We start from the raw sequence: 15,038 nt of genomic DNA, 5'->3' as shown, positions 1-15,038 counted from the left end.
TTTGATTTGACTGACAGGACAGCTGTTTTGGTCGTTGCCTAGCAACATAAAACAACGGCAGCACACTGCCTTTTTTTAAAAGTCACCAAAAAAAAGGCAGTGCTGTGCGCCTCGCGTTTTTAGAACTATAAGACGCGTTCGGTGTGATCGCGGCCTAAAGCAACATATTTATCTATGTGTTTCTTCATGAAGAAGTTGCTCACTTTATTTAAGGCATCCCACATTAATATAATAGTAATAAGCAAACATAAGCTGTAGTTAAATGTTTCTATGGTTGCAATAAAATATCTTGCAACCTGTTTTATTGATTTATTTTCAATTACACTTTAAATTGAGATTGTAAGAGGTATGTAAAGTGTTTTATACACATCACTTTTTAAATTGTTTTATTTGCATATTTTATATTTAGATAGAACAGTAGTACATATGAAGCATAAATCATTAAATAGCAGTCCAAATATTGCATTCAGTAAGGCTACTTTAGTGTTGTAGTGCATTTGTTTCACTGATAAATTATATTAACTCAAGCTAACAGATTCAAGCAGCTTAAGGGAGTAAATTAAAATGAAGTACTCTTTGAATCATTGTGCTTAATTAACTCAAAATTAATGTAAACACTTCTGAGTGCTCACAGCAGCATTACTATAATATAAAGGGAGATTGCTCTGCAATCTTTCATTTAAAAATAAACTACATTTGTGGAATTGCCTCTCATAGTGTTATTGTCCAGCTAGGGTTAAAGCAGACATGGGCATCAGGGTGCTTTTATCTTTTGCTGCCTGATGCATTGTACTGGTTATAGGATAGAGGGTAGATGCGAGATCCCTGGCTCATCAACTCTGGATCGTTTTGTCGCCCTTGTTGCTGCTGTTCTGTGTATAGACTCAGTAAAGCTTCGACTTGTTCCTGGTCTTTAAAGGGGCTGGGTCTGTAGCTGGTCCGTAACCATTGCCGGTACTAAAAGACAGAGAGAAAGCAGTTATGTTCAGTGCCAGCGAGCATTTATATAACCTGCTCTGTCATCAAAACCAGAACAAATTGAAGGTTGTGGTATGACTCAGAGACAACAGAGCTTATTAGTATAGTTTTAGTTGCTGTGCATGGTTTGAGGCAGAGACAATAGGAAATGATAAAACAAAAATTTAATTTTTATGCCATTCTGTATGCTATGTTTTTCCCGATGCTTAACTGAAAGTGTCAGAGGCTGTTCTACTGAGGAGACCTCAGTCACAATTGCATTTCTTCACATAAATAAAAGCTCAAAAGTCAAGTGACGATCTTTAATTCGCTGATTAAGAGGACGGCCAATGTAAACACATTCTAGAAGCTATTACAGACTTGTCTGGAAAGTCTTAAGACTAACAAGAAATTCATTTGTTAGAAATCAGTTTCACTTTTGATCACAGCACCCTGAGCAAATAGATCAAATGCTCTTTGACCAAACCAGAACATACACCCATCATTAAGTGTAACTGAATGGTGTTAGAAGTTTCCTAGGAATCCCATTAGGGGTTTTATTCTGGGAATAGAATCATTATGTTTTAATAAAAACCTGACCTATGCTTTAGTAATCCTATCCTCACATCACCCCCATCACCAGCAGGTTATTTTCCACAGAAATCTGTATCATCCACTAAAAACACAGCATCTCAGCTTGTAATATATTTAACAGTCTAGTGCAGCTATGTAATGTCTTGAGAAGGATGGTGGGAATTCCCTGGCACATAGCCCTGCTCTGGGTCTGTGCTGGAATGGAGTGGGAGGACAGACATCCGGTTCCTTTCCAGGCAGACTGCCTTTACTAGATTAGGCTTGCCATGCAACATGTTTTCACATGTTGTAAAGTAATACAAGCGCATACTTATATTTAAAACAATTTAAACAACTGACTACAAAAAAATTATGTGTGTATGTTCTTTTTTCTTTTCTTTTTTTAATTTTGAAATTAAGTTGTAACAATGTTGTACAATACAGACATTGGCAAGTATCTGGTTTGTATAATATATCAAACACATTCAAAGAAAAGTAAATTTAGCAGCTGGACATATTTATTTGCAGCATAAAGGGACTTCTCTTCTGGTTATCTGTCCAAAGCAGTTTCACTATTAGAGTGAGCATAAATACTGACATTTAAAAATGGATAACCCCACTCCAAATGGCAGTGTTCTTTAATTATTGTTACAAGTGTGTTTTTATTGCTGCATGTTTACTGTGAGTGGAACAGAAATGCATCTACCTCTTGAGGAAAAATGACAATTCAAAAATTAGAACAAAGAAATAAACTTTCTTTCTTTCTTTGTTGTGAAGTTTATAATATATCATTGTTATGAAGACTGCAACATCTCAGCTGATATCTCTGCCTGAATTTAAACAGGAAAATTAGATTCAGGACAAATCTATAAAGACAGAGTTCTTTAGAACCCATGCTCAACCATCAGTCGACCACAGTCATAGTCATCAGCTTCTCATTCAAGATTTTCATTTCAGGACCATTGCAATGCTCTACTGGCCAGACTTCCATCCAGTGTGACTAAGACTCTGCAGATGATCCAGAATGCAGCAGCATGTCTGGTCAGCTCTAGCTTGTGAATTGATTTAGCCTATACTTAAAACTTGTCATTGTGTGCTATACATATTTTTCAAAATTCTAATAAATTGCTTTTGAAGTTTCATTTACAAAGAAAAGTTATATTTTTTAAATAAAAAAAAGTAAAGTAAGTTTTCAACTTATATTTATGTAGTAAGTACAGTAATATCAGTGTACTAGTAGTATACTTGTATGTGTACTATTTTAACACTTCAGACTAAATTAGTTCCAATTTGTAGTTTAAATGCACTTGAAATGTAACAGTAGTAAATTCGTAGTACAAAACTAGTTTACTAAAGTGTTGCACCTGCACTACAAGTGAACTTTACATATACTGTCAGTTATACTGTCTAATTACTGTTACTAGTATACTTTTACCCAAATTATTAATGAAAGTAGACTTTGAAGAATGCTTATAGTAAACAACAACTGTATGAGTTTTTATACTGCGAGAATACTTTTAAGTATTTGTGAAATAACTGAACATCATAAATATTTATTCGGGCTGTCAGTCAATCAAAATGTTTAATCTAATTAATTACACAATGTGCAAGAAGATTTAAACAAAAAATGTTCTCCTTATTTCAATTTCTTTTCCTTTTTCATTTTTGGGTGAACTTAGTTTTTTTTAGTATGGATTTTGTATTATTATTTTCAGTTATTTTTTTATTACAGTTTTTGCCCGTTGCTGGAACACTATAGAGCCATGCTTAGACTAAAGTAACACAACTTGAAGCTTTTGTTACCATACCTCAAACACATGTACCCATACCTTAAACAAAAGCGCTGCTTTGCACTCTAGTTGCAATTATGCAACACACTTGGTCCTGCATACTACACTGTATTTCATACATAAGACACTTCGTTCAAAAATGTAATCTCAGGGTGCCATTTGGAAAACACATGTATCCAAAATACAATACACATCGGGTAATTGCAACCACTCAAATGCACACTTGAAGGCACTTACTTGCAAAACTGAACACCAATTAGCCAACTACAAAAAGCCCTCAGTTTAGCCATTTCAAGAACTTTGCAAGCATGGATGGAGGGAGAGCAAGAGGAGGAGGAGGAGGAGGAGGAGGAGGAGAAGAAGAAGAAGGAGGAGGAGAAGAAGAAGAAGGAGGAGGAGAAGAAGGAGGAGGAGAAGGAGGAGAAGAAGGAGGTGAAGGATGAGGAGGAGGAGGAGGAGGAGGAGGACAAGGTCAAGGTAAAGGTCGAAGAGGCCATGCACGGACCCATATTTCTGATGATATAAGAGCAACTTTGGTGGACCATGTCATCAACCATGCCCTGACTATGAGGGAAGCCTGGTAAAGAGTCCACCCACATCTAAGCCGCTTCACAGTGGCATTTGTAATAAGAACATTCCGACTAGAAAACAAGGGGAAATATCACATTGTGTGCCGCCATAAGCCTTCGAGGGCTTCTGCATCATCATGCAAAACTAGGTCCATACAATAGCCAACATATACTTTTGTTTTTTCTTTATCTGAATTTATGTTACTGCAATGTACAGTGCTGCTTTGTACAATATTGAGTAGGCCTATTTGCTTTTTTGGTTGTTTGAAAATGTGTCTCCTGAAAATATGCCTTCTGAATAAACAGTGAAAATCAAAGACTGCAGTGTTTTGTATAAAGTAGACTAGTGTGTTCCCCCTGATCTGAAAGTGTATGCATATGATGCAAGTATGTGTCATTTTGTCAACAGAGTTACATTTTGACAAAAGAATGTTAGGTTTTGATAGCAGAGTTTAGGTTTTGAGAGTAGAGTTTTATTTTGACACAGATGTGAATGGTATATTTCCCAGTGTTGTGTCATGTTTACTTGTGTTTAGAGTTTTGGCACAATGAGCGAAGTTTTGCAAAATGTGTTCAAGCAATGGGCAAAAACTGTAATATGTAAATATGAAATTATTTTTTAATGCAATGATAAATAAGAAACTAAAACTGCCAGTAGGTGGTCTCGATTAATGAGTAAGTCATTGGGTCATTCATTCATTTGATTCGTTCAAACTGCTGATTCATTCAGGAATTAAGTAAATGGTCTTGTGCAAATACACTTGTGGTCTCCTTATATGACGAATAAAGTGTTCAAGTGCGCGTGAGGACCATAAGTGTTTGTAGAACTTTTAATATCCAGACGGGACATACTTACAGTGTTGTATTTAAATTTCAAAATAAACTTATAAATATCTGTTCAGTAGTCTCTATAACAAACAACTCAATTTGAGTTGTGTTAAGGGTACTGGGCTTTGTCATTTGTAAAGATCTGAGACAGTCTTGCGCAATTACTTCCTGTTGCGTGCACATGCTCTCAAGTGGCCAAGCGTGGATATTTGGACGGGCCCGATGGCTTTCTCTATGAATGGGCAATTGAATCATTGGTTTACTCTAGGGTAGTCGTGATATACTGGTATTGATGATAACCGTGATATTCAAATCATGAAATATATTTATCGTGTTAATTTAGGGTGTGACGATATACCGGTATTGGCGATAACCACAATATTTAAAATGAACAGGACACTTATGATAACAGGACACGCAAATAGCCTAGTTCAGCGCCAGTACCTGGTTGACCTCCCAGGTGGCAGTACTGCACCTTAACGCTGACAGCTGTCAAACATACAGACAGTAAGCTGCCATTATTTTACTAGTCATGGAATGGGAAACGTTACATTAACCTGTTAACAGTGGTTTCTGTGTTAGTATATATCTAAATATACCGCATTTTGTGTACTCGTCTAATTTTTTGTACTTGTATTTGCAATTAAGTTATGGCCAATACGTGTGCATAGCACTTGATTTCATAGTTCAAATCTTTAAAATTAGATTAAAGGTGCCATAGAATGGAAAACTGAATTTACCTTGGCATAGTTAAATAATAACAGTTCAGTACATGGACATGACATACCATGAGTCTCAAACACCATCATTTCCTCCTTCTTATATAAATCTAGTATTTACAAAAGACCACCGAAAAATAGGTCAATTCCAACATAACACAGACTGTTACGAAACAGTCTGGGGATTGTTAATAGTTACGTCTCCAACATTTGCATCGCCCAATCATCACTAACGTCAGTACATCAGTTAAACAAGGCAAGCCACAGAAGGGACACGGTTAGCTTAAAGGTGCCATAGAATGCATTGAGAGAATATTTAAAAATTTTCTCTGATATCTCCATAGAAGGTATTTAGCATAGGAAAGGGCAAACAATCTCCAGAAATTGTTTCACAGGTCCATTTACAACCCTAGAATTTGCCCCTGGAATGAAATGCTCTGTTATTTGGAAGCTTAATGAATAACCGTGTCCCTTCTGTACCTTGCCTTGTTTAAACGATGTGCTGACGTTACCGATGATTGGGCGATGCAAATGTTGGAGGCGTAACTATTAACGATCTTGGCTGTAACACCGACTGTTTCGTAGCAGTCGGTGTTATGTTGAAATTTACCTATTTTTCGGTGGTCTTTTGCAAATACTAGATTTATATAAGAAGGAGAAAACGATGGTGTTTGAGACTCATGGTATGTCATGTCCATGTACTGAACTGTTATTATTTAACTATGCCAAGGTAAATTCAGTTTTCCATTCTATGGCACCTTTAAAACTTAAGTGTTATAGATGGGTGCTGGTTTGACGAGCCGGAAGACAAACTCAAATAACAAATACTTTTAATAGTGATCTTCAAGGAAAAAGACAGGGGGTTTCCACACACTTACTACATTCGATGACCGACCAAGACAAAACTCAAAAGACAGACTTATAAAGCCAAACTAATCAGGAAAACACAGGTGATACAGATAATGGGCAAACAAGGACTAATCACAGGACTAAACCAAATAATCACAAACAGACGGGGGAAGACAGAGGGAGAAACCAAATGACCAACAGTGCAAAACAAAGGCAAACGACCAGAAACATGAGGATTCTCGTGACAGTAAGAATCACTTTAATCTAGCTTGCTGTTTTGGGAAGGGGCGTGGCAGGGCTGAACGCGGGCCAAGCTGTTCGCCAACTGCAACACAGTGGGATTGCTAACCAATCACAATACATTTGGTTTTTCGGAAGGTGGAACCCGGAACTAATCGATGGCACCATTTGTGCCAGCCTGGGGAGAAAGCTATTGTAATAATGTAAATTATGTGAAAGGTTATGCGTTTTTCAAACAACCAAGCATGAGAGCATGTTCTAGTGCACCCCCAAAACAAAATAAAGACTTTGTAAAAGAACATAATTGGACCCCTTTAAGTATATCTCGATCAAAAATTAAGTAAGTCAAGTCTAATTAGGTATATCTGATTATGTATGTAAAAAAAGTAGATATAAGTAGTATACTCTCTTTCAGTTTAAAACAAGTAGGCTATACTAATAGCACACTTGAATAAACGTCTTTATTGTAAGGGTCATAATTTGTAAGTCGGCATTAAGACAAAGACAGAGTGTATGTTTTTGTAAAATTTTGCAACCTACTAAGGCAAACTTGGTGTTAAACCTTTGACTAAAATGTTGTCATACCATGGAAAAAATGTCCAGTAATACAGTAAATCCCCTTTAACAAGATGTTCCCCAAAATCAGAGCCTGACAAATCAACCATCATTACAGTTAAATAAATCATATTTTCTGAGTTCATGTTGCAAGCTTTTGGCAGTAATGACATTCACGTGATGAGCTGTGCTGATCTAATGCAATATCAGCAAGTCCCCCTCAAACCAGAGTTCCCCTTATTCACTCATTTACCCCTTCATCCTCCCATGTGAAGTTGAATACATTGTCAGAAACACTTTACAGTCAATTTAAGATCGCATATGAGCTCTGATGCGTGACAGCAACACACTAAAGCCAACAGCAACAGGAAAACCCCCTTCACACCATCACAGAACAAATGTGAGAATAAAAGAGTGCAGACAGACCCACCTCTAAACCTGAGTAAACGCTTATGCCATTTGTGAGAAAAACAGACAACAAATTAGATAAGATGAACAATACAGTTCATGATCTGGTGGCAGAGACCTTTAATTAAAGAGCAAACCTTTCTTTTTTAGCATTTATTTCAGCATTGTTCATCTAATTGTGAAAGTGCCTCTAGTCCTGGAAAACTTCCTCTCTGTGTCTGCCCTGAACTGTTTGCAACAAATGGTTGTGCCTTTAACAGGAGATAAGTCTGAGAACATGTTGCTATCTGCAGTGGTAGCAAATCTGCTTTCTGAAAAACTTATAATGTAAACATTTGCTGAATGCACAACATGTGTAGATTATTTGGAAAATTTGACAATTGATTGCATTTGTGATAATGATTTTGCATTGTATTAAATAACTCTGTTGTAGCCTACATTAGCAAGAAATATGACTGACATGCACACACTACCTTAACTTTATTGTCTTTGTCATTCCATACTAACTCACTACTTTGACTCTAGATAATGTGCAACAGCCTTAAAGGGGTCATTACATAAGAAATCAAATTTGTGTTGATCTTTTGACATATAAGATCTTTGTACATCAGAACATCCTGCATGTTTTAAAACAAACTCTTCACTAAAAATTAAACATTTATTTAATCAAGCTCCAAAAATGGTTTGTTTGGATATTGTAGGATTTGTGATGTCACACAGGCAAATACATTTGCAAAGAGCCGCCTACTGAGCAAGACATTACCGAACAGTTGTACACCGGATGTGAGCACCATGCTGCATCAAAACGAAATATATATATTATACAAATGCCCGTTTTTTTTTTTTTTTTTTTTGACATACTCCACACACTTGAGTCTTTTGACAATAGGACAAATGGAAAAGCAAAAGAATGTTTGTTTTGATGCGTCCTGTTTAAACAGTTTGTTTGCATCTCTGAACAGGTTTCAGAAGGATCCCAGAGTCAGGAAAAACGGGATGCTTTATTGTTAGTGGCGTTCTGGATCACACTGGAGGATTATATGCTCATTCGAAACATTTGACTCCAGAATGCTTTGTAAATAAGGCAGTGTAATAGAGAGTTTGCAAATAAACATTTGCTGAAAGAGGAAGCAGCAAACTGTGTTGGATCTGACATCAGCTGCACTGCAAACTGGAAGTAACCAATTTAATAATGCTTTGTCTGTAAATTATGTTTTTTTATGGATTATACAGATTTTTCAAAACACTCAAGCGCAATAGTGATGAGCCACTGATACTGTTTCATATATAATATATCTTTCACATAATGTATCATAATAATTCCATAAACTGAAAAAAAAAAGATGATATGTCTGGTAAAAATAAATTTATGTTATAATGGACTATTTCACATCCAAAGATGAAAGGGATAGTTCACCCAAAAATGAAAATTTGATGTTTATCTGCTTACCCTCAGAGCATCCAAGATGTAGGTGACTTTGTTTCTTCAGTAGAACACAAACAAAGATATTTAATTCAAACCGTTGCAGTCTGTCAGTTATATAATGGCAGTCAATGGTTACCAAATCTTTTAGAGTAAAAAAAAAAAACATACACAGACTAAACCAAACGTGCTCTGGCAATGTAGTCGGTGAAAAGTCAACACTCCCAGGTGAGTTTGTACAAGGAAACGTAAACTTTTAGTTTGTAATCAGTTGCCAGAATCAGGATAAGCACAAGTAATCACCATTTTGAGAGGCCAGTATGCAATGTAAACAATGAGTGATGTATACACGGGATAATGTGAACGCGCTCAGGAGTGTAGAACGTTGCAGTGAATCAGAGGCAAATAATAACATAAATACCGTTCAGTTTTTTTGCACAGACTGATTGTTTTGTGTCTTAAGACCTCAATGTATCGCCATGAGCCGCAGGGTTTAATTTGGTTTTGTCTGTGTATGTTTTTTTAATCTTAAGGTTTTGGTAACCATTGACTGCCATTATATGACTGACAGATTGCAACAGTTTGAGTTAAAAATATTTGTGTTCTACTGAAGAAACAAAGTCACCTACATCTTGGATGCCCTAGGGGTAAGCAGATAAACATAACATTTTAATTTTTGGGTGAATTATCCCTTAAAGGATCAGATGATGAAGTTACTAAGAGGAGTCCAATGACAGTCACAGGTGCACGAACAATTGCGATGCGCTCGCTTTTCTAAATGTAAACTACAAGGTACACTATTCATGCAATCTAAACATATTGGGTTATCAAAAGTTCCGACACTATGCCCATGATAAACAACGGAAAACTGTTTTTCAACGGAGTAACTGTTTGTGTGATGATGCAGAATAGCGCTCCCTACAGACAGTTCTTGTTAAACCCATGAAGTGAAACCTGTCTCACTTTTAACCCATTTTTCTCAAAATCCCATTCCTGAAAATCATTAGCCAACTTAAGATAGCCATAACTTTTGTTACGTTCAAGCTATAGACAAAATAAAAACAGTTTTGGCAAGGGCTTGAACCCTTTCAGTATCAAAACCTAAAAAAAAGTAAAATTTCACCATGTGTTGGGTTTTCACATATTTATTTACAAAAATAGGTATGTCATCATACATTAAACTCTAATATAATACATCACCAACATATGACCAGAATCGCTTGCTGTCTCTTTCGGATGGAAAGTGTTGGTTCCTTCTGCCAACCACTGCTAAACTGACAATATTTAATTTTAATTGTTGTAAATGTGGTTAGTTTATTTAATATCTGACGGCTTTTAAAAAATTGTGCCTTTCAAATTGTGGTCTGTTGTGGAAGCTTCACCTACTGATGTCATAGGTTCCCTTATTCAAGACCAGCAAAGCTACCAGGCCGGTCCAGAAAAGCTTTTTTTTTTTTTTTTTTGCTTCCCATTTGGGTTTAGACTGCAGCACCAGCCATGGCGGGGTTGCTTGATAATCAGGATGACAGGATTTGGGTTTGATATTTGTCTCTCTGCTCTGTCTTTCTAGTTTTGTTTTTGTGTTCCTTCCCTCTGGTTGGTTTCTTACCTATTCTATATTTACATTGACATTTATTAATTGAGCAAATTATTTTATTAACAGCAACAGTGATGACTATAAGTAGGAATTAATCTTATAGATGCAATAACACAAGAAGTTCTAGCAAAACAAAGTACAAGCTAGAGAAGGGAGGGATTTAAGAAAAAATATGAAAGCATAGAATTTTTACAGTTAATTTTTTTTTGTTTTACGGTTATTTGCTTTTGGATCTTATTTCCAGAGATTATGCCACACCACAACCGAACTAATGTAATTTTTTTTTCTGGTGAAGTTTGCATCATTTAAAAATGTGCATGTTTTTTTTTTTTCAATGACCTTTTAAATTTGTTCCTGAGTTTCTCAGAACACAGAGTCAAAGATGATATGAAATTGTAACCGAGAACCAGATGATGGCTGGTCATGGTCACAATCTGCTGGTACGCCACATGTACATTTTGGAATATCTGGAAGACATGGATTTCAAGAAGACAGAAGCTTTTTCCTGTCCCAGATACCAATTTCAATGGATGCCCCCCATAGAATGCCTTTAATTTTTCTTTCGATAGGGCAACCATTTGGCCAGTGGCAGCCAGTACCACTTCTGACACACAATCCTAGAACCCCACACACTGTCAGATGTCAGGAAACTAAAGTTCCTGTTGTGCAGGACAACTATTGGTCCAGGAGAACACTAAGTTTTCTGTGAATGTGTGAGACTTAGCCGCTATAAATAAAAAAAACTAGAAGAATAATAAAGTGCAGTAAGTTTGCACAACAAACCAGTGATATGATTGAGATAAATAAATTAAATAAGTAATTAAAATATTACACTAGTTTGCAATATTAATCTGCATAATGGACAGGAAGTAGCTGGTACAAGAAGTCTTGCACATGTAAGTTAAAAATGTCCACACATACTCTTATGTTAAAAATAAGGTGGATAATGTGAAAATGAAACCATACTATTTTACAGTCCTACAACTAAACAGTGTAACAAGACTGATGTTCCACAAAAAGTGATTTCCTGCACAGCATTGCTAGTTTCATATCTCTTGTATCACACTATGCTCTTTTTTTCTTACATAATAAACTAAAATATTTAATTTCCATTTATTTTTATGCAATAACCATAAGAAGTTACAGTCCGCCATTATCACAAAATAAACACATTTTTTTAATTATTGGAAGACTGTACATTATTGCTTACACGTGTTATTTATAAACACTATCTTTACACATGTTTGACATTTCCAAGTATCAAACCAGGATAGCAAGCTGCATCCTCTCAGAATTAGTGTATAAAATGCTGAATGTACCTCTGACACCTGTTTCATCTGGAACTCCTGCAGCTGCTGCTGGAAACCATAGTTTGGGCCCACAAAGGAGCGCACTGCCTTCACCGCAGTCAGACACTCCTCCCAGCCATAGTTGGTGACAGTCATTAGGTAAGCCACCACCATGGTGGTACTGCGAGACACCCCAGCAAGACTGGAGCAGGGAGAGGGTCTGTTAGGTTGATATTTCAACATGGTGAAGCATGAACATATAATACTAATAATACAGTTTTTCTCAATTGCTTAAACACATTTCTTGAAATTATGCCTCTTATTTGCGAAACTCTAAACACAAATCCACAACTCCTAACTCATTTCCCCAAACTTCCTATATTGAGGTCAAAATGAAGCTCTCCACTCAAAACAATTCAATCTTGCTGAAAAACCAAACTTTGCTTTCAGACATGACACACAAATCCTCAAAAACAAACACACTACAATACAGTTTTACACACTGATGAGATAAATTCAAAACAATACTACAAAAACAATACAAATAAAGAACTTTTCACATGATGAACACAACAAATCTATTCCTTTGCAAGTGTTTTATTCCTTAATTTAATGTACTGTAGAGTACAGTACAAAACAGCAAAAAACAACAAAATAATTATTCTGCCCAGCATCCTGTCTTTGGTCTGGGACAGGCCAAAGAACCTCTTCAGCATCACAGGCTAAATTAGCCCTGGCCAGGCAGCAGGGGTCAAATCCTCTTGCATGCCTGATCCAACCCTGGCACTCATCAACTAAAATATATGAGACTGCTTGTCTTCTTGCCCTTGCTCTTCCTCTGTCTTTTCCATGTTGTTGTCGTCATCGTCCTCCTTCTCCTCCTCCTCTTCCTCTTTCACCTCCTACTCTTCCTCTTCAAAATTACACATTACTGTATGTGGGATATTGATTGAAAAAGACTGGATAGGATTCACAGTTACACTTGTACTAGTGGTCTGACAAAAACTAAAAAAATAAAATAAAAGCACACAACGTCATTGTGAAACAGAAAAAAAAAGAAATATGGGCACAAAGGTGAAAATAAAAATAAGAAAGTCCACTGTCAGAATTTGTAACTCCTGTGTTGTCCTCTGTCTATATGCTTTCCAATGGAAGGTTCATGAGATGTACCTTTGATCTATTTCAGAGAACTGCTTTATCATTGGTTGATCTATATTATCTTCATTAGTGAAAGTCAAGATTCACTTGAATAATTCATGGCAAATTTACAAAAAGTCTAATAGAAATGTGTAGAATATATGATTGACAGTTTAGGACAACTAGATCAAAAATTTTGCATTTAGGTATTACTTATACGATGAGCTAATGACTTGATGTTTTGAGGGGTAAGACTATTGCACAGAGAACTACAGTATATAATACATTTTGAGCAACATGACAATAGCAACTGAAACTGCACAAATGTATATTTCATTTCTGATCTGAGAAATGCACCAAAGTGACTGAGAAAAACTTTTATCCTTTTATCTCCATCGAAGGTTCTGATTGGTGTGTGCTAAATTTTGACTCCTAGTGTTTCCAGTTGGGTAATTGTGTGCTAATTGAGCTCAAACTTCGCAGACTTGAGTGAACAATATTGAATGCTTGTGCTTTCTAAATGACCTCATGGTGTAAGCACTGAGAAATGTAGGGATTTGTGTGTAGAGTTTTGAAGTAACAGTTCACCAAATATAATTCATGTGTCAAAGCAGGGAATAGTGTTTATAGTTTAGGGAAATGGGTGTGCTTTTTCAAAAATGGCGTTATAGTTTTGAAATTTTAGTTCAAAAGACTGGTTATAGTGTTTTAGCAATTGAGAAAAACTGTAATTGTTGGTATGGAGATAATTTTTATTTACACAGACTGTAGTAGAACTTAAAAATTAAATGAATAAATGCTGCAAAAAGCCAAACAAGGTATTACAGTTAAACCATAGTTTCTGTAAAACTCCCCTAATATTTAAAGATGCCTTCTGAAACAGCTCACACTATAACACATATCAAAATACCACACAAATATAAAACCATACTCCTTTGGACAAACCCACCAATGAACTAGACATGCCCCTCCATTAAGACGACACTCATGGATAAAGAGTATGGATTCTTTGAAATGTTGAGACCTGCACAAGACACAAGAAAGTGACATTAGCTTAATTACATCATCAAAGATATCGCATATTAACATATTCATTTTTGTTAATTTTCATATCAGTTTTTATACAGGGTATTGAAATATGCACAAACTTCATGTAAAGGTTGATTTATTTGTATTTTTTTTTTTCATTTTTTCATTTTTGTTCATTCATTTATAGATGAACCGTGAAAAGAAATTCATTATAAATAAAAACCTATTAACTCAGTTGAAGGATTGCTTTAAGGTACTAACATGAAAAGTATATCTTGGGCATTTTTTAAGAAAGTTCTAGGAAAGAAGATTAACCTTCTGGGGTCTGACGGTGTTTTGGGCCCAGTTTATTTTCTTTATTTCACAAAAGCACAATGTTTTACACAATTAAAGTTGACCCTATACAGATTTAATAAGTCTTATAAGTACGATACAAAAATGACAGAGCATTTAAAGTTCTTTTCGCTGTTGTTAGGAAAAAATGCAAGTGTCAGCACTGATACCTCTATGAGGTTAAACGTCTGAAAGATGTTTAAAACTGACTTTTAATAGTAAAGTTGCTAAAACTAATATACAGTTTTAGAGATTTACCACATAACAGTTTGGGTTAGGGATTGCGGTTATCCAACAGCTTGAAAACCCTCAATGTCAGGTATGATTGGGAAACATGAGATTGCAAAAACCACCAAACTACTCTCCAAATAAAGGCTGATTTCACAATATAGCTAAAACATTTTTGTATATTTAATGTTCCAGGGTCTAACACAAACTCTGACATATGGCAGAGCAATATATCCAATTAATATAAATATCATGTACAGTCGTGGCCAAAAGTTTTGAGAATGACACAAATATTAGTTTTCACAAAGTTTGCTGCTAAACTGCTTTTAGATCTTTGTTTCAGTTGTTTCTGTGATGTACTGTAATATAATTACAAGTATTTCATATGTTTCAAAGGCTTTTATTGACAATTACATGACATTTATGCAAAGAGTCAGTATTTGCAGTGTTGGCCCTTCTTTTTCAGGACCTCTGCAATTCGACTGGGCATGCTCTCAATCAACTTCTGGGCCAA

The 15,038-nt window shown here is 35.8% G+C and overlaps 1 protein-coding gene across 2 annotated transcripts in view; it reads right to left on the bottom strand.

Annotated features, from left to right (window-relative positions):
* Window positions 1-343: 343 nt before the first annotated feature.
* The window catches only part of dusp22a (dual specificity phosphatase 22a), a 75,823-nt gene continuing 61,128 nt past the window's right edge, over window positions 344-15,038 (bottom strand). For both annotated transcript variants that reach the window (XM_073849983.1, XM_073849984.1), the window contains 3 exons: window positions 13,884-13,958; window positions 11,828-11,999; window positions 344-957 (listed from right to left, as the gene is read on the bottom strand). In XM_073849983.1, the coding sequence (XP_073706084.1) occupies window positions 766-957; window positions 11,828-11,999; window positions 13,884-13,958 (439 nt within the window). In that variant the 3' untranslated portion in view covers window positions 344-765. The remainder of the gene's footprint in view (window positions 958-11,827; window positions 12,000-13,883; window positions 13,959-15,038) is intronic.

Source organism: Garra rufa, chromosome 11, assembly GCF_049309525.1.
Source record: "Garra rufa chromosome 11, GarRuf1.0, whole genome shotgun sequence".
Lineage (NCBI taxonomy): Eukaryota > Metazoa > Chordata > Actinopteri > Cypriniformes > Cyprinidae > Garra > Garra rufa.
Note: the sequence above shows the minus strand (reverse complement) of the source record. Positions and strands in the feature narration are given on the sequence as shown.